The following is a 20,088-nucleotide window of genomic DNA, read 5'->3' as shown; positions in this document are numbered from 1 at the left end:
TTCAGACAGGAACCTACAGTGAATAGAGTACTAGGTATAGAGTATAAACAAAAATAAAGATCAATAGGAATTTTCTTAACTATAATTAAAATGAGTGCTTTGAACTTTAAAATAAAAATAAAATAAAAAAATTAGAATCACTATATGTTACTCAACCAATCAACCAAGATGTCTGTTTGATTAGCAGTTTGTTACTGTGTTAGAAAGAGGGTTCCATTAAAAAATTTTGTCACCTGTTTTTCTTAAAATTAAGGCAGAGATAATTTTCTTAAAATTACTTCTGCCAACTCTGGTCACTTGTGTGCAATCATACTGCAGCATAAAAATGTTGTGTGCAATCATAGTGCAGCAAAAAAGCTTAGGTCTTACGCCTTGCTCTGATGTGCCAATAATTGCAAAAAGTGTATATACATAGCCTGATAAAAGATCATTTGTCAGGAATGCTTATAATCTTTATCATAGTTTGTAGCCTATGGTTTTTTTCTTTTGTAAATATTATTAAGGTCCTCCAAGTGATAACTGGAGGACCTTAACTCTATTTTTAAATTTCTACATATTTAGATGGCATGAATCCAAAAGTATTTTTCCCAATTTCTTAAAATGCCCTACAAATTGCTGTACTTAGGTACAGCAATTTTACTTAAAAACATTAAACTAACCATAATTCAGGAAAAACCAGTAATTTTTTTCAAGAAATTAAATTAACAAACAAATATACGTTAGTAATTTAAAAATATTTTATTTAAGTAAAAAGGTTTTGTTGAAAAAAAAAGTTAAAATAATGCTAAAACAAAAATTACATTAAAAACTGCAATGTAGCAGTTTTTAATGCAAATTTATTATTTTATAATTATATATATATATACACATATACATATATATATATATATATATACATATATATATATATATATATATATATATATATATATATATATATATATATATGTATGTATGTATGTATGTATGTATGTATGTATGTATGTATGTATGTATGTATGTATGTATGTATGTATGTATGTATGTATAAATGTATGTATGTATGTATGTATGTATGTATGTATGTATGTATGTATGTATGTAGTATAAAATGCGGTAGTGGTGTAGTGGTAAAGCGCTCGCTTCATAAGCAAGAGGTTCCCAGTTCGATCCCCACCACGTCCCTGGTAGTACCGCGCTCAACTTGTTTCTCCGCGCAGCGGCCTTGTTCTTCAAGGTTCGTGTTTCGGAATTATAGAGTTGAGAGAGGGTTATAACCACTATTAAGTAGCCTACTCATCTGTAGTAGTCTTCTCGGTCTTGAGGAGGTGAATAACAAAAAAAAAAAAAATGTATGTATGTATGCATACATATACATATATATATATATATATATATATATATATATATATATATATATATATATATATATATATATATATATATATATATATATATATATATATAATTATAAAAAATATATCTATATATCAACCCTCGGAATTAGGAAAAATGAGGTCGGCAATAATCTCAATCTTTTTGAGGTCGTCAAAAATTATTTGATACAGAGGTCTAACCATAAAACCATAAAAATATTTGATACAGATTATTTGATACAAAAATCTAGCCATAAAACAAGGTCATCAATTTTTTGCCGACCTCAAACACTTTTGGGTTGGCATTGCCGAATGTCGACCCTAATTCCGAGGGTTGATATATGTATATATTATATAAATTTATCTTATAGTCTATAGACTATAAGATATATATATATATATATATATATGCATATATATATAACATATATATATATATATATATATATATGTATATATATAACATATATATATATATATATATATATATATATATATATATATATACATATATATATATATATATATATATATATATATATATATATATATATATATATATACATATATATATATATATATATATATATATATATATATACATATAAATTATGTTAGTGTATTCTACAGAGTGCTCAATGTTCTAAAAGAACAGAGCAATAATAAATCATAAGTAATCAAATGATAAGTAATCAAAAAATAGATAAGTATTTTTACTAATTTAATTTATATATATATATATATATATATATATATATATATATATATATATATATATATATATATATACATATACATATATTTTAATTTACATTAAAAATATATAAATATTAATTTTTATTAAAAAAAAATTGAACAATATAAAAATTTATTTAAATAACAAGTTTTCATTTAACAAAAATTAATGCATTTAATTAAAAAATGTTTTTTTTTTCTTCAAACGAAAAAGCATCTTTTTTAAAAATAACAATAGCACAGAAGGTAAAAAATTAATTAAACTATTTTACAATGACAAAAAAAAGTTTTAAGCTCAGGTTTTAAAAAAATCTAATTTTATATTTAGTATAAAAAAAAACTAAACTTATATTGATTATTTAATAGTACAACATCTTTTTCAATAATTTATTATTTCAAAATTTAATAAAATGTTTAACTTACTTAAATAATTCTAAAAGCGAACCAACAACTTCATCAGCCAATTCTTGAGGTAATCGCGCAGTAATTCTTCCAATACTAAAAACAAACGAACAAAAAAAAAAAAAATAAACTCATAAATAGTTTTAACTTAATATTTTCAAAATAAAAACTCTAGAAAAAATTTTTAAAACTCTCATTCAATTTTGGGTAATAACAATCAAGTTTTAATAACAATCAAGTTTTAATAACAAACCAAGTTTTAATAACAAACCAAGTTTTAATAACAAACTAAGTTTTAATTCCAAACCAAGTTTCAATTACAAATCAATGGGTTAAATTATTTGATAGAAATTATTTTAAACCAGAAGATCATGATTTGTTGAACTGGAAATCATAACTGATACATGTATGATTTTAAAAAAAAGTACAATATCAAGTAAAAAAAATAATTTTACTGTGATATCACCATTAACCCTTTCACTTCCAGGATTTTTTCGGCTATATTCCCAGAGTCAAATATCCAGTTTCTGACTCAAACACTTTGAAACCTTGAAGTGACTAAAATAATGAGCAAATCTCTGTGAAACTTGGCTCCTTTTTTACTAACACAATGATCAAATAAAATAATCTAAAAAAAATTATTTATCACACTTGTAAGACTTCGCATGACTTAAAAACTTTTTTAGGTACAGCAATTCGGCCTTCGACAAAAATCAAAATTTTGCTTTTTTCAGTGAAATATAAAAAATAAATCAAAATATTATGTTATAAACAAATAAAACTGATTTAAAAACAGTTTAACAACCACTTAACTAGTCTATAATGAAAAAATAAAAAGTTTATAGTGTAAACTTTAGAAAAAGGAGAGATTCTAAAAATATGAGATTTTTTTTAAATTTGTTATTTTTAAGATAATTTTTTTTATTATATTTGTAGCATGAAACAAAAAATTAATTGTAAGATAAAAGAATAATTCTATCTATTTAAACAAAACAAACTACAATAAATAATTAAGTTTAGTGTGGTAAGCTTCAAAATAAATATCTGGGTGAAGCCCTGGTTCAGATGAGCAAAATCGACAAACCTATGTCTTTTTCAGTGGTTGACATTTAAGTGGTAGTTTTCCTCTTGCATAGCACACTATACATCTTTTGGCTGGTCTTTTGTCTGTTGCATCTGGAGAAGCTACTTTTAGCGAAGGGAAGTAAGATGAGACACTGCATCATCTAGTATTTCATTGTTTGGTATAGCTGGGTTGATTAGTACTAAAGATGAAATAGTGTCGTGCAAGAAATCTAGGAATGTTATTTTAGATTTTCCAGTTTTATGTTGGAAAACTTCATGTGCATTTAGTATTTCCTGTGAAATCATTCTGAATGCTAATTTTTTGTACCATGTATAAGATTTGTAACTATGTACCTGTTGATCAACTCTGTCAACTCCTCCCATTTAACTATTATATGATCGTACTATTGATGGTTTGTATATTGCAGAGCCATTTGCATAGGTTTTACCAAAGTCAATCATTTTTGCTGAATAACAAGTTGACAGCATATATACAACCATCTGCTTATTTTCTGACTTATTTTTGATACCTCTATACTTACATGCAATAACACACAAATTAACTGTCAAGCAATAGAATACAGCTTCTCTTTTTTCTAATGCAAGCTCAGCAATTTCTTTACAGTACTTTTTCTAATCGACATAACAAAGGTGTACATTTCTTTCTAAAAGGAAAGTTGCTAATGAATGAATGAAGAAATGCATGAAGCATGTTTAGTAGTTATCTGTAAACAGTATATGTCCTTTGTCTAAAAAAGCCTCCATCAGTGCAGCTGGTTTTTGCTCAGTGCTGGGTATATCCTCATTTCCGTTTTCATAAAACATACCTTTACCACAATATATCAAAGAATCTAGCGTTATTCCACTTGATGTGATCAATTCATAATGTTTTATGCCAGTGTGCTCTTTTTGTACAAATATATTGCTTAAAATGCAATTGTTCCTTAAAAAAAAAACAAGTGATTCATAAATACTAAAATTTTGTTTGACACAGAATACATTTTTACATCACTAGTCACTAATTAGTTCTATTAATGGTCGTACTTTGTGTAATTGATCATGGTTTTGATCATTTACATCATAATTTGGATCATTAATATTGTTGAAGTGTAAAAACTTCAAAAGTAGAGTGCAAAACATTATTTTTGAGAAGATTGGAATGCATAAAAAATACTCAGATACAAATACATATTAATATCAGGTTTATATACAATTAACATAAGTAAAACAAAAGCCCTATTTTGTTTCTAAAACAGTGACCGGTTCCTAAACTCCAACATATTTGTTACTGGCTTTATTCGGGTTATTATCTAGAAAATCTTGGGTATAGTAATTTGTTTCAATTACTATGAGTTCAATAATGGTGTCAGATATAGTTCAACAAAATCTAAAGGAGAAGGATTTTCTAGCATTATTCTTACTCTAAGTCCTTCTTCTTCAAAGAAAAATATAATTGAATCAGCAGCATTATCGATTTTAACATGTTCCATGTTGTATTAAATCAATTCCTTGTTGAATTATTTTTGCAATTCTAGCATTGGATTGTCTACCACATGGCCTTCCTTTACAACCTCGATTGTTATTACCTTTTCTTTCTTGTTAGTAACTTGAAATGTTTGATTTTTATTATTGGGACTGCATTTTCGAATACCACCACAAACTTTTACTCTTTTTTGTTCCGCTATATCATTTTTTTCTGGTGGAACCAAAAAATTGACAAGGAAATAGGGTCTCATTGATCTCTTAAGGGTCTGTTTCCTCATTACTATTTTCTTCAATTTCTTTTCCTCCTCTTTATTGATATCCATTTTATAAACCTGTGCTATTTAGCAAAAGTCTGGTAAAGAAGTTTTTGTTCTCAAATCCATCAAGTAAAGGTAAATTAGGAGCTACAACTAATTCTACATCTTCTCTTCATATTCCCAATCTGTTTCAGGTTCACTTTCATCAGCTGATAACTCTACAAGGTCCATATCATCGCTGCTACCATCCATAGCTACTTTTAAAATTCCTCCATGTTTGAAGTTCTTTTATAACTTGCCGTTTTTTAAAATGCTATATCTTTTGAACTAAGATAAATTTTGACAATAAGTTTTCAACCTATGTAATAATTATTTTATTTTCCATATCTGTAAATAACACTATAGAATACAGAAAACCGTGTTTAAATCGTGGATGTAGATATGACCAGCACAGCGGATCATAGGGAAAAGTGCAAGGTTAGTTATGACCCGCTGTGCAGGTCTCAGGAAGTGAAAGGGTTAAAAGAACTACCATCCAAAGTTTGGGAGCATCCTTTTCATGACCTTATCCATAATTAAATAGGGGGTTATACATCAGAATTCTTCTCTTTCTAGGCAATTTTTTTTTTTACTGGAAGTTTTGTTTATTTAGATTAATTAGTAAAAAAATGCAAAATGAAGCAGACTACTTTAATTGAACAAGTATTTTGCATAACAACTATTGCAATTTGCAAAATGCTAAAAAGAAGAACACAGAATAGTATTTTGATGTCTCTAATCACCCTGAAAGAATCATAAAATGTAATGTGGCAAAGTGGAAAAAACAATTAACTAAACAGTTATAAAAATTGTCAAGATTGATTCAGTTTATTAACAAACATCCATGATGGTAATTTTGCAATTTTTTGTTTTTTAAATCCATTTATTTAACCAAAAAATTAAAAAAATTACAGATTTATTTATAATTTTACAAAATTAGGTTCAGTGTCACTCGTATAGTTAAAAACTAGTCATTGGAGTGACACCTTAATAAAATAAACAAAGCAAAAAACAAACAACAAAAAGCAATAATATAGATGGTGACTAAAAAATATAATAAAAAGAAGAGCAATAACTATTAAAAAAACATATTGTATATTATAACAAAACTAATAACAAAAAAGGATTAAGTGAGTGAGCTAACATGAGAAATTATTTTTATTATTACATATTGTATATTATAACAAAACTAATAACAAAAAAGGATTAAGTGAGTGAGCTAACATGAGAGATAATGAATGAACAAGATAACACAACGTTTAACGATCAGAAGAGTGATAGAAAATAAAAAAAAACAAAAAGATGTATTTAAATATTATGAGACAAAAAATGAAATCACTTGAATAATAGCAACAAATGTAAAACACAACAATATTAAAAATAATTAGCAACACCACAAAAAAAAAAAATGCTTGACACTATAAACAATACACATGAACAAGTCCATATAAATGAGGCACAAAATTACACGACAGTATAAACAAAAACAAAAATACATGACAATATAAAGAATACACAACACAATACACAAAAATACATGACAATATAAACAGTGCAAACTTAAAAATTATTTTTTTTTATTTTCTTTTAATAACTTGTTAAAGTTTATTATTTTCAAATATCTCAATGAACATTTTTTCTTTTAACTTTGCTTTTAGTTGTTCTGTTTATTTAATAATAATTTCTTCAATTTATATTCTTTAATATTTTCATTGTTTTCACTTCATTAGTTTTTTGTAAATCTTCTCTTATCTATCTTTCAGCTTTTCAGAAAAATACTTCCTCCTTTTGCGATGTCATTGCAAAGTGAATGCAATTTGGCCTAAGTACCCTTACCCTTGTAACCTAATCTTTTTGCACTATGCCAGAAGTGTAACAAATTACCTGGATGAAAAAAATATATTCATTGTTACTAAAGTTGATAAATTCCAACCAATTGAGGATTTCTGCTTATACTTTATAGAGGCTATGTGTATAAAAATAAGTGGAAAGATAATAATGAAGATCAACTGTGAAAATCCATTCTTGTTTAAAAAAATTTATAAAAATCTTGAACAAATATGTGCAAGCATCTATACGGAAAAGTTGACACAGTATGTCATGATGGCAAGAAAGAATTCAGGTCTGAAAGAAAAAGAATACTGCTTACTATTCTATAATAATTTTTGTCAATTTTTTTTTTTAATTGTTTATTTCGTTTCAAAGTTACATTGCCTTCAATATAGCTAAAAAGTTGTTAAATAAAAAAACCAAGTTAATTAGAAATAAGCTTGGTTTTTTTTGGCATTTTTGTAGAGTAAAATGATTAGTATATAAAATAATTAAATTATACATTATTATATAGTGTATATATATATAACTCACACATATATATTTATATGTATATATACATAATATATACATATACATATATACATATATATACATAATATATACATATATATATACATATACATATATACATATATATATATTATATATATATGTATATATATACATATACATACACACATATATTTATATGTATATATATATACATATGTATATATATATATATATATATATATATATATATATATATATATATATATATATATAAATGTATATATATATATATAAATATATATATATATAAAAATACACACATATATACTTATATGTATATATATACACACTAGGGATATGACTTTTTTGCAACCTACTAGGCCTGTATCGTAATTCAATGAACTTTTATGTAAAAAGAACGAATAGATGTTTCATTTTGACATATTTTGAAAAAAGGTCACCCCAAAACCAAAAAATCGAATTTTCAATAGGTACACTTTTGTACAGTAAATGAATATTAAAGGCTGAAGATGTTGTAAGAGTCATACTCCTGTTGTTATTTTATTTATTTATGCAACATGTACTGTGATATAACAAAAAACATTATGTGATATATAATTATACAAGTATTACAAAATTAACAGTATCAAAGCGTCTAGTACAACAATATACATAACTGTCTGTGTCTATAGGCCTACTGTGTTTAGTACATGGGTCACATGATGCTCACGTCTCATAAAGAGTCTAGCGCTTATTACTTAGAATGAATCGAAGTTGCAGTTTGTCTTTCTTTCTGCAGGAAGCATACAGGTCTTGCATCACCTTGATTGCACGTTCAGCTATCTGATTACTTCGTGGTATGTCGATGACGGATGGCTCATTCTTCCAGTGATTTTTGAATGACTGCAATGCCTTTTTGTAAGGCTTCAATACATCAGATAAATTCTTGAAGTCATTGTCATTGTACTTTTGACTACTAAACCAATGTTCTGCCCACTCATATGAAATGAACCTGCAAACCTTCTCCAAATTCTTTCTCGCTTCAGGGATAAGAATGAACGCCAGAATGGCGAGAATGGCTCTTGAGTTCCATCTGGCATTGCTCATACTAGGAATGTTCTGAAAGTGAATCAGAGGGAAGTTTCTTTGTTCTTCATAGAACCTAAACACTCTTGTTAAATGGTACAAAAACTTCATATCGTCTCTCCACCCTGATTTATCAAGAATTTCTACAGTTCCATTCACAAACTTATCCTTCAGTTCATCATACTTATTCAACAGTTCAGACACAAATGGGTATTCAATGTTTGGAGATTTGGTATCACCCCCAAGTTCTTCGTCCATCACCAGACGGAGAATCCTGTCTAGTACGTGATGCTGACAACCGATAAATTGTGGTTTTGTGACACCCTTTAATTTAAACATACGTTGCAACTTCACAACAACTCCATTTCTCTTCCCAGTATTGACGTTTGTTGTATCAGTAATGATCATCTTAATTGAATTCCACAAATTGTATTCATCAATAAGTTTGGCAATTTTTTCAGCAACAGTTTCAGCTTTGCCATCTTTTAAACGCAGTGCATCAAGTTTCACGTCAGTTCTTTCATTCTGAAGTACAACTACCTGATATTCCTTATCATCTATTCGTTTGCCGTCAAAGTGTAAGGACCACTGTTCCATTTTAAGTTGTTGTATCATTTCTTTTTTTAATTTACCTGCCTCTTTGAATATGGACTTGTAAATTGCTGATTGACTTGGAGTTGGAATATCAATACCTTGTTGTGATAATACATTGCATATTTTAGCAGCTTTCTTTGTGGAAACTCCACTTGATGTAACCATACTTACAGCAAATTTACTTTTGTAGTGCTTTCTAGTTTTTTTCTGAGTGTCCTCATCATCGTCTTTATCACCGTCGTCATCTTCATCATCTTCACTCTTACTTTTGCAGTTTCAGTACCACTGTCTGTGGTAGACAGGACTTGTGATGTGGAAGGTATTGCTGTTCCAGACTGGACTTTCCTTCTCTTGGAAGGGTGAATGGTTTCTTTACTTGCCACTTGTCCTGTTGAGTACCCCACCTGTCCTTTACTTTCTTTTTGTAGGTGGTATAGACGTTTATCTTCCGAGGATAACCACTGGCCATTCACTTTCGTGATGTCAAATAATGCATTGAGAACATCATATTTTCCACGCTTGACACATTCATCATAGACCTTCAGCACCTTCATAAGCTTTGCTCTTATCACTTGATCAGACACACGTGGAAAATTCAGTTTATTGTCCCACAATTTTGTAATTTCCTTAGAAATTTGGTCTATTCGTTCTTTTCTTCCTTTAACATATGCTCCGAGAAACTGGTATCTTCCTACGATCTGCAATTGAAGTGGTATTCTGGATTTTTCATCGAGTGAATGTTCTTCTACAGCCACGCTTCCTCTTCTTCTGTGTGACTCTTGAAATCTCACCAAATTTTTAGTCCAAGTCTTCTTGTTCTTTGTTACTGTGGTATGACTTTTCTTGTGAGACATCATATAATATTGTTACGACTTTACGGATAGCTGAGCGTAAATATCCGTTTAATAAAGTCGTTTAATTAATAAAATACTTTAACTGTATAGTAATCCAATTATAGTTCGATAATCCAGTCAATGTTGATAACAGTTCGATAATCCAGTCCGTATCCTAACGATAATGCTACAACTACTTATACTTCGTACACTTACAGCGTCTTTAGTTCGCTACAGTAGTTCCTTATTAGCTCAGTTACACGCAGAGTACTTCATAGAACTATTCACATTATCAACACTGAGCTCTGACAGCAGCTCGCTTATATAATTATTTAGAGCTTCCAGAATGTTCTACTAAGTTCTATAATCTTCTACAGTCTGTTACAGTCGTCTATATCACCGTGGTAACACAATGACGTCATCACATAACAATTCCAAGTATTTGCCGGCACACGGCCGTTTCGTTGCCATGGTAACGTGTGGCGTTATATTTATAAATTCATAACAAAATAATGAAATAAATAGAATTAAGCTGAGAATTAAGCTTAAGATTAAAACATCGGTCAAAAATGAATGTATAAAAATGGTAAATCAAATTTTTATTTTGGGGGTGACCTTTTTTTGTTGCAGAAAGCTATTTGGGCCTTTTTTCATGATTTTAGGTAAAAGTTCATCGATTTATGATACAGGAAACATTTTATTTGAAAAAAAATTAAAAAGTCATATCCCTAATACACACATATATATTTATATGTATATTAGGGTGATTCTAAAAATAACTTTTTTTGAAATTGTCTGCTGCCATCCCCTAAATGTGTTCTATGTAATAAATTAATACTAAATTTTAAAAATTTTTGAATAAAAAAAAATTTTAGGAGTCGCTCAAGACCCTTAAACATCAAACAGGTCCCTAATACTTTGAAAAAAATTGTTTAGTCCGATTGTCAATTTTACATTTGCCACCACTTTTTTTATAAGCTCCATAATTAACGCCAATCTTGAAGTAATTATTAACCACTTTTGGAGATCTTTTAATATTCTTTGCAATCTCCCAATAAGATAAGTCTGTATCTTTATATGCTTTGATTACTTCTAATTCTTCATTCGTTAAACGCTTACCGCGTCCCATTTCAAATTCAGGTATCAAAAGCCAAATGTTAATAACTTTATGACACTGATTTCACAGTCTTTGTTTAACTTACAAATAATAACAAAAAAACCAAATCACAAATGCGTATCACCAGATCAAAATATACAAGTAAACTGAAAATAATTATTTATGAGGCTAATTCTATTTGTTACAGCAATTATACATTTTATGGTTGTATCAAACATACCGCAATTTAATTATGCTATATTATAATCTAAAAAGTTGTTGTTTGTAACAATAATTATATGTGTGTGGATACAAAAGATGCACCGCACAAACTTGCTTACAGATTTACAAAATATTGGATCAGTACATGGTGAGGCTAATTCTATTTTCTCCACTGAATTTAGAGCTATTAAAAGACAATTTTAAAAAAATTCTGTTTTTCAATGGACCCTAATGTTCATACTTTTGACTGTGCGTGATTTAAGCTGAAACATTTGTTGAGGCTTGTACTTGTATAGTTGTATGGTATGTATTTGGTATGAAAACTTGCAATGAATGTATGGTATAAAAAAAAGTAACTAATAACAAACTATATTAATAAACTATATACCTAATTATATTAATTTTAACTTGTATGTATAGTAATAAAACTCTAAATTTATATTGGTTATTACATTTTTGGAGAGATTTATTTAATAACTAAAATGTACATAAATCCATGTTAAACCTAATTTATTTTTAAATGACATGATTCAAAGATTCTTTGTTAAAAAGCATCAAAGATGAAATTAAATATGAATAAAAGGAAATTTTTATTGATTTTAAATTAACATATACAACAGATATAAATTACAGAGCACATTTAATAGATCTGCCCTAAAACCTTTATAAAGGTTTTTTGTTTTTTAAATTATGTAACTATGATACACAATTTAAAAATGACAAATTTTGTATAATTTCTACATTGACTGACTATTTTATTAGATTGTTAACACGCTGCGTACAGAAGACAAGTAAACTTGTTGAGCAAAACTCTTCTTGCATACGGACAACGAGTATATTCACTTGAGTTTAAATGCTTATAATTTGTAATTCTGAAGGTTTTGTTCTCTAAAATTGATTTCATATCTTAAACTAAACATCCATCAGTTAAGTTTTTACATGAGAACATATATTTGTCAATACTTCACTTTATCTTTAATTTTAATTAAAAAGGGCTCTTTTTACGGTTTTTAGGGGTGAAATGTCATAAATATACATATTTAAAGGGTTTTTTCAAATATTTTTTTTATTGAAAAAATTACAGATTTAAAGATAACATTTACATATAAATTTTATACATCATCTGCATCACTTAAAACCGTTGATGCTGGTTGGTCAGCACAGTATTCGCAAGTATACCTTGATTCTCTTCTTACTTGATTTTTTATATACTGCTTATATTTCTTTGTCGGTTTTATTTTTTTTCCACTCTGCGGAATTGACAATGGGTAATGGAAACTTACCATAGGTCTTCTTGCAGACAATTTTAACTTTCATTCTCCAATTAAACCTTTTATAATATTCTCACGAAACTCAACAAGATAGCAAAATTCTTTATTATTTGAAAATTTGGTATAAAGATATAAAGAATTATTTAACATCATTTCCAGGATATGGACTCCTTCTTTTTAGTACCATCTTAAAGTTTTTCGGAGACCAGAGTGATAGTATAACATCTGGTCACTTTGATCAATTCCAGACATTGAGTTATTGTAGTCTCAGACAATATTTGGTTTGTATTTTTTTTTCCATGGCAGTTGGTAACTTTTACCATTTATGGAATGTGTGCATTGGATATGGTTAGCACATCTCTTTTATCTTTCAATTTGCAAACTGTACGTAATTTTGTGATCTCCAAATTACCTCTCCTTTCTTTAACTTCGCATTTTTAATTGCCTCTGGATTCTGTTTTCTGTCTTTCCTGAGAGTTCCTGTGATGTATGTTGCTTGAGTAGATAGGAATTCTGTCAGAAAGAGAAACTGAATTATAGTAGTTGTCTGTAAACACATGATAGCCTTTATTTAAATAAGGTTTCAATAGTTCAATACTGTTGCTGCAGCCTGTCCTAAGTTATGTTCATCATTAAAACTTTGCCCTCCATACGCTTCTACAGTAAGGACTAATCTGTCATGGGTGCAGAGTTCATAGAACTTTATTCCATACTTATGGCGCTTATTCTTAATGTATTGATGAAATACTAAGCGCCCACATTAAAGTATCATTGACTCATCAATTAAAAAGTTTTTATCTGGTGTTATCAATTTGGGCATTACTTCGTTCAAATGATCCATAATCATTCGCAGTTTGTTCAGTCTATTGTTCTCAAATTTAGGCTTTTCATTGAAGTTAAAAAAATGTAATATTGTCTCAAATCGCTCTCTGGTTAATAGGGAGGAGAAATGTTTGTTTTTGCACGGAATATCTTTACTTTAATACTTTTTGTAAGATGATAGACAGATTAAACCCATAGTGATAACTTTTTTATCTCATTGAGATTGACATCTTTCCAATTGCTCCATAATGATCTACAGCATAATGGTCTAACTGTATTAATAACTCTGTCAGCATATTCGTTTGTTTTGTGTAACAAAGTATTCAGTAAGTCATCTGTAATAGTAAAGTCATAGTAACAAATTAAAATAAAACATTGGAAGCGCATTTGCAGGAACATCCAAATTTAATCCAGGTGTTTCTTTGAAAATAAAACTTTTGATATTTAGTGGATCTTCTTTCCAATCGTTAAAATTACGATCCTCACTCATTGTGTCGTTGTTTAAAGTAATCAAGTCAAGTCGTTTAGTTGAACTTAATTCTATAACTTTATAGTTTGCATTCCACCTCTAGTTCAGAGACTTCTGGTATTTCTACCTCTTGTACAAGAGCGTCCTCATAATTGAAAATCAAGATTAGAAAAAGCGGCTACAGAAATAGTCCTTCCACAATAATCTTGATCTGGATCATTGTTCTTATTCAGAACAAGATGACGTACCATTACTTAAATAATCATTATCGAAAGAATCACATGATTCCATCTCTTCTAACTCATCATTCATTATCAGTTCGAAGGCCTCTCCCGCAGTATATCTACAAGCCATTAAAAAAAACATAAATTAAAAAATTACTAAGTTTAACAATTAAAATTATATATAAAACATTTATGTATAAAATTATATATTAAACAATATTAAGATAATAATAAAAGAAATAATGAAGTAATAAAATAAATAAAATTATAAAAAGAAAAGAGAAAATAAGCATTACCTTGTGCATGCTGTACAGTTACTTGAAAGAAAACTTTTTTTTGAAGAAAGTCATAACTTCACTGCAATAACTTCAATTTAATTGAATTCTAACAATAAAGCAATTCAATTGGCTTTTATTGCTGACGAGAATACTCATTCTCTGTACTCTGCATAAAAACTTCATTTGCATTATGGAAAACGAGTATACTCGTCACAAGTACATTCGTTTTCCGTAATGCACATAAAAGCATATTCCACATTATGTTTGACAAGTATACTTGTCATCAATATTCAATGAAAATAATATTAAAAATAAATCTTTAATCAAATTCCCACCAAAGCACATATCAAATCGAATTTTAATTGAACCTATATGTGTTAGGATGGGAATCTAACAAAGTTTCTGAATTTAAGTAGTTTAAATAGAAACTTTAAATTGAATTATAAACATGAAAGAAATATGTTTATTACTAGCTATTTAAGTATATTTTCTTCCTCATGGCCTAGGGAGTACTAAAGTTACTAAAGATATTCATTTTATTTTTTTTCTAATTTTTATAGAAAACAATTTTTAAAAGAAAAAAGGTGATAAGATCTTATGAAAGGAAAAAAAAACTAAATACCCCTTTGCTGCACACCATCGGACTATAGTATCCTTATCTTTTAACCCAATTGTTAACAAGTCTATAAGATAAAAGTATTCCTTAATAAAGTTAAAAAAAAATTATAAAGAAAAATACAATTTGTAACAATACTTATTTTTTATTTAAAATTTTTATTTATCTAGAATACTTGCTATTCAGTCAAATTAACAAAACGCAGCTTTATGTGAGCCATCATAATTAACCCAAATACATTAAAAAAAGAAAAAAAATTAGATTTTTGTGATTTACTTTAGAAACTATTAAAGGTGTTCATAAAATCATTATTGCATTATAAACTAATGAAAAAAAAAAAAAAAAAGCATTTACCAATTATAGACTCCAACTCTTCTGGTAAATCAAAGTCCTGTAAATAAAAAATGATGCTTTTTTTCTTTGTTAAAAGTATAACTGGTGTAAATATATTTTTTAAAACATTTGTTTACAAAACATTTCAAAATGTTGTTGAATAAAAATTACAAATAAATTATATTGACTAATAAACAAGTCTTCTGTAAACTGTTTCCTTGCTCTTTAACTTCTTTGTTTTCTAGTAACTCCCAACTTAATAGTGATTGCTTGAAGCCTTGTTGGGAGTGAACTAGATTTTTAAAAAATCATATTTTCTCAAAATGTTCTCGATATTCTTGCTTTTATTATTGTAAAAGAAGTATAGTTGGCTTCTTCATGTCATTTAAATTTATGTGTACTAGACACCAAAGGTTGTTATAAACAGAACTTATACCTCTACTAGAATAAGAATTTGATACCATATGATTTATAGTATCAGTTATGGTCATCAATTCATTTTTTACTCTATTTTTTTACTTTGTTATGTTTTTAATTTTACAATTTTTTTTGTCCATCTTACTAACATGCCTAATCGAATGCAGTCTCTGAAAAAATATCAATTTTAAATATATTTTAACAATAAATATCTTTGTGAATTTCTAAAAAGTTACAGCATGTGTGCTTAAAGAGATACTCAAATTCCTAAACAAGTTATGTTTATTTCTTGAATAAACCTTAGAAAGCAAGTTGTGTTTATTTCATGAACAAACCTTAGAAAGCAATTTGTGTTTATTTCTTGAACAAACCTTAGAAAACAAGTTGTGTTTATTTCTTGAACAAATCTTAGAAAACAAGCTGTGTTTATTTCTTGAACAAACCTTAGAAAGCAAGTTGAGTTAATTTCTTGAACAAACCTTAGAAAAAAAGTTGTGTTTATTTCTTAAATAAACCTTAGAAAGCAAGTTGTGTTTATTTTTTGAATAAACCTTAAAAAACAAGTTTAGAGTTAATTAAACTTGCTAAACAAATTATTTATTGAGAGTAACAAAAAAAAAAATCATTTTTAATGCCATATTTTTTTTGCAAAAAAAAAAATTTCCATCCTGTTGATTTTTTTAAAAAAATATATATATTTTTAATTCAAATTTATATTATTAAAAACAATATTTTAAAAACAAATTTTCAAATAATAATATTTTTAAACTAATATTTACCCATTTCCAAATAAAAAAGATTTACCAAGTTAGATCAAACCAACTTAATTAAAGCTGCTATTTTGATAGGACAGAAGTTCATTACCAATTTTTTTTTGTAATAAGAAATATATTTTTGTTGATCCTGAAAAGTTTTAGGTCTTGAAACCATTCTTTTATCTAGCATTTTTAAATGTACTAATAGGTTCAACCAACAGGTTGATGGTACATCAATGGTTTCAAGAATGATGCCTCTGTACTTTTTTGTTTATGGGCAGATCAGATAACTAAATTAGAATTCAGTTCCCAAATTCTGTAACTTTTTATAGGCATTATGTTGATGATATTTTTTTTTCTTGTTTTATGGATCTATGGCAGAGTTATAAAGAGTATATGATTTTATGAACTATTATCTACCCAATTATTAAATGAACTTTTAATGAATCTTATTCTTCAATTAATTTTTTGGATTTATATTAAGACAAAAATTTGTATTCAAAATACTTTATACAGAGGACCAACAGATACAATAAGTCTACCAGAAAACCATTGTATATAGCCAAGTGTTACACTATTATTTAACATGTTCACTTCCAACAAGGCCGCAAGCAACCACTATTAGAGTTAGAAGTTACTGGAAAAGAAAAAATAAAGTTTATAGAGTAAGATAACGATTGACAGACAACTTGAATGATTGCAAATTATATAAATCAGGAAAGCAAGATGAAGGAAGCGAATTCCAAAGAACTGATGTTCAAGGAAAAAAACTAGACGAATAAGAGTTTTTGGAGCATTTAGGAACAGCCACAAAAAAAGGATGAGACTTAACTGAATGACAAGAAACACGAGAATGAATTTTAGTAGAAGGCACAAGAGACGCTAGCTCCTTAGAGCAGTGTCCATTATAGTATTTGTAGATAAGAGAAAGAGAAGCAACATTACAACGATATAATAATGGTTAGATGTTGGCTGCAAGAACAGGTCCAACTATGTTTACAATGCGTTTTTGCACCTTGTCTAAAAGAGAAAGATTCTCATTAGAAGATCTGTTCCAGATATGGCAAAAGTATTCCATACAAAGACGGATTTGAGATTTATGGAGATAAAGAATAGAATCCAGAGTAAGAAAGGGTCGAGCACAGTAAAGAGACGTAACCTTAGCAGATGCTAATTTTGCAATGGATTTGATATATGGTTTCCAAAAAAGAAACCATATATCATATTCCATTATTACCGGAGGTAAGAGTTATTCCTAGAAGATGAAAGGTAGATTTACTCATTGAGTACATTACCGTTCATAAATGTAGGAAGATCTAAATTATTGCGGTAACAATTGGCTGAAAAAAATTTGGTTTTATCTAAATTGAAGTTCACTAGCCACTGTGAGCCCCATGCTGTAGCAGAAGTGAAATCCTTTTCAAGCTCAAATGCCGCATCCAAGCAATCAGAGAGTTTTGGCTTCTTATCAAGACAAGAATAAATGGTAATATCATCAGCTAACAATGCCAACTTAGATGTGAGAATATCTGAAAGATCATTAGAGTAAATTAAAAAGAGTATAGGGCCAAGGATTGAACCTTGAGGAACCCCTGAAATTACAGGATATGAAAAAGAGTGCTGTCCATCGAGGACAACTTTTATACTATGATTGGAAAAGAAGGATTCAATAATCTTAAAGATGTTACCAGATACAATATAAGAAGAAAGCTTATGGAGAAGACCAGCATGCCAAACTTTATCAAAAGTTTTGGAAATGTCAAGAGTGATGGCCTTAACCTCTCCAACTTTATCTAACGCACGATAAAACCTATCAGTTATTACTGTTAGTAAATCAGCTGTAGAACGAGAAGATCGAAATTCATAATGATGGTCAGAAAGTAAGTTATTAGATTCAAGATGAGAGATTAAATGTTTGTTAATTAAAGAAACCTTGCTTATGATAAGAAAAAAACTAATGGGATGGTAGTTAGAAAAGTCAGATTGCTCTCCAGAATTTTTAAAAATTTGGATAACAGATGCTGCTTTCCAGCAGGCTGGAAAGCAAGACTCTGATAGGCACTTGTTAAATAATTTTAAAAGTATAGACGACAGCTCTGGAGAATACTTCTGCAAGACTATAATAGGTATATTGTCCAGACCATAAGCTATAGAGTCTAAGCAGGAAACCACTTTTGATACATATGCTGGAGTGATACGAATGTTAAGCAATAAATCAACATGTTTGACGGCTTTATCAGGTAGAATGAAACTAGTTGAATCAAGAGATGATATTGATGAAAAGTTCTTAGCAAACAATTCAACTTTGTCTTTAGGTGAAGTGACAAAGTCTGAACCATAAAAGAAAGGTGAAATAATAGGTTTCCCTATTATTGATACTGTTAAATATTCTCCAGAAGTCACAAGACCCTAATTTTTGTGATGAAATCAAAAAATCGAGATTTCATGATCTCAGAATGGCGGATTTTGGTATTAGACAAAACCTTTTTACAATGGTTTCTAGCAATAGTAAACAGACATCTGTTTTCTAAAGAATTGTTTTGGTGATATATATGGAACTAACGGTTTGGATTGGAAATTGCAGCAGCACAATGTAAGGAAAACCATAGAGAAGAGTGAGGCTTGACCTAGAACCATCGAGAGGGAATAAAAGATTCCAGCCAGCCTGAATCCACGAAGTTATATAAGAAGCACATTTGTCAGCAGGAAGACGAAAGATTTCTACCCAAGGGTGATCACGAAGAAATAATGGAAAGAGTCTAAGTCAGCTTTAAGGTAGTTAAGAGGTCTGATGATAGGGGAATTCTGATGATGAAGAAGAATGAGATATTAGTTTTAGAGAGATCAAACTGTGATCAGAAGCACCTAAGGGTGAATGTGGAGAAACTGACCACTGACTAGGATCAGAAACAAGGCATAAGTCGAGTAGAAAAGGTTAATGATTTGGGTTGTCTGGAAAGCGAGTTGGAAAGTTGACTATTTGAGTTAGAGATTGAAAAAGGTAAAAGTTGTGGGCATTAACGCCTGCAGAGTCACTGACACTAGAGCCAAGCCATTCAGTGTGATGAGTATTAGAGTCACCAACTTTCAAACAACTTTCAACAACTGAATATATTGAATTATGAATATACTGATTATGTTCTTTATTTTTTTTTTTAGTGATTGCTTTGATAACCACAGATAAAAAGAAAAGTAAATTGATACTCATTTAGGCCGCCATCTTTGCTTGCTGTATATCACTGTCATTACAATAGAATTATGTATCACCACAATAGAATTATACATCACACTGCAATAAAACTACAATAGAATTATATACTACAATAAATATCACACTACAATAGAATTATATATCAGAACAGGAAAGTCTTTTTAAAGACTAAAAACTGCTAAATTACTAATTTAAAAA

The 20,088-nt window shown here is 28.5% G+C and overlaps 1 protein-coding gene across 4 annotated transcripts in view; it reads right to left on the bottom strand.

Moving 5' to 3' along the window:
* LOC101235701 (tubulin-specific chaperone D) overlaps positions 1-20,088 on the bottom strand; it is a 124,690-nt gene that overhangs the window by 39,293 nt on the left and 65,309 nt on the right. For all 4 annotated transcript variants that reach the window (XM_065803654.1, XM_065803655.1, XM_065803658.1 and 1 more), the window contains exons 15-17: positions 15,529-15,565; positions 15,181-15,241; positions 2,514-2,588 (exon numbers count right to left, since the gene is read on the bottom strand). In XM_065803654.1, coding sequence (XP_065659726.1) covers positions 2,514-2,588; positions 15,181-15,241; positions 15,529-15,565 — 173 coding nt within the window. The remainder of the gene's footprint in view (positions 1-2,513; positions 2,589-15,180; positions 15,242-15,528; positions 15,566-20,088) is intronic.

This window comes from Hydra vulgaris, chromosome 08 (genome assembly GCF_038396675.1).
Source record: "Hydra vulgaris chromosome 08, alternate assembly HydraT2T_AEP".
NCBI lineage: Eukaryota > Metazoa > Cnidaria > Hydrozoa > Anthoathecata > Hydridae > Hydra > Hydra vulgaris.
This window is presented reverse-complemented; position numbering and strand designations above follow the sequence as displayed.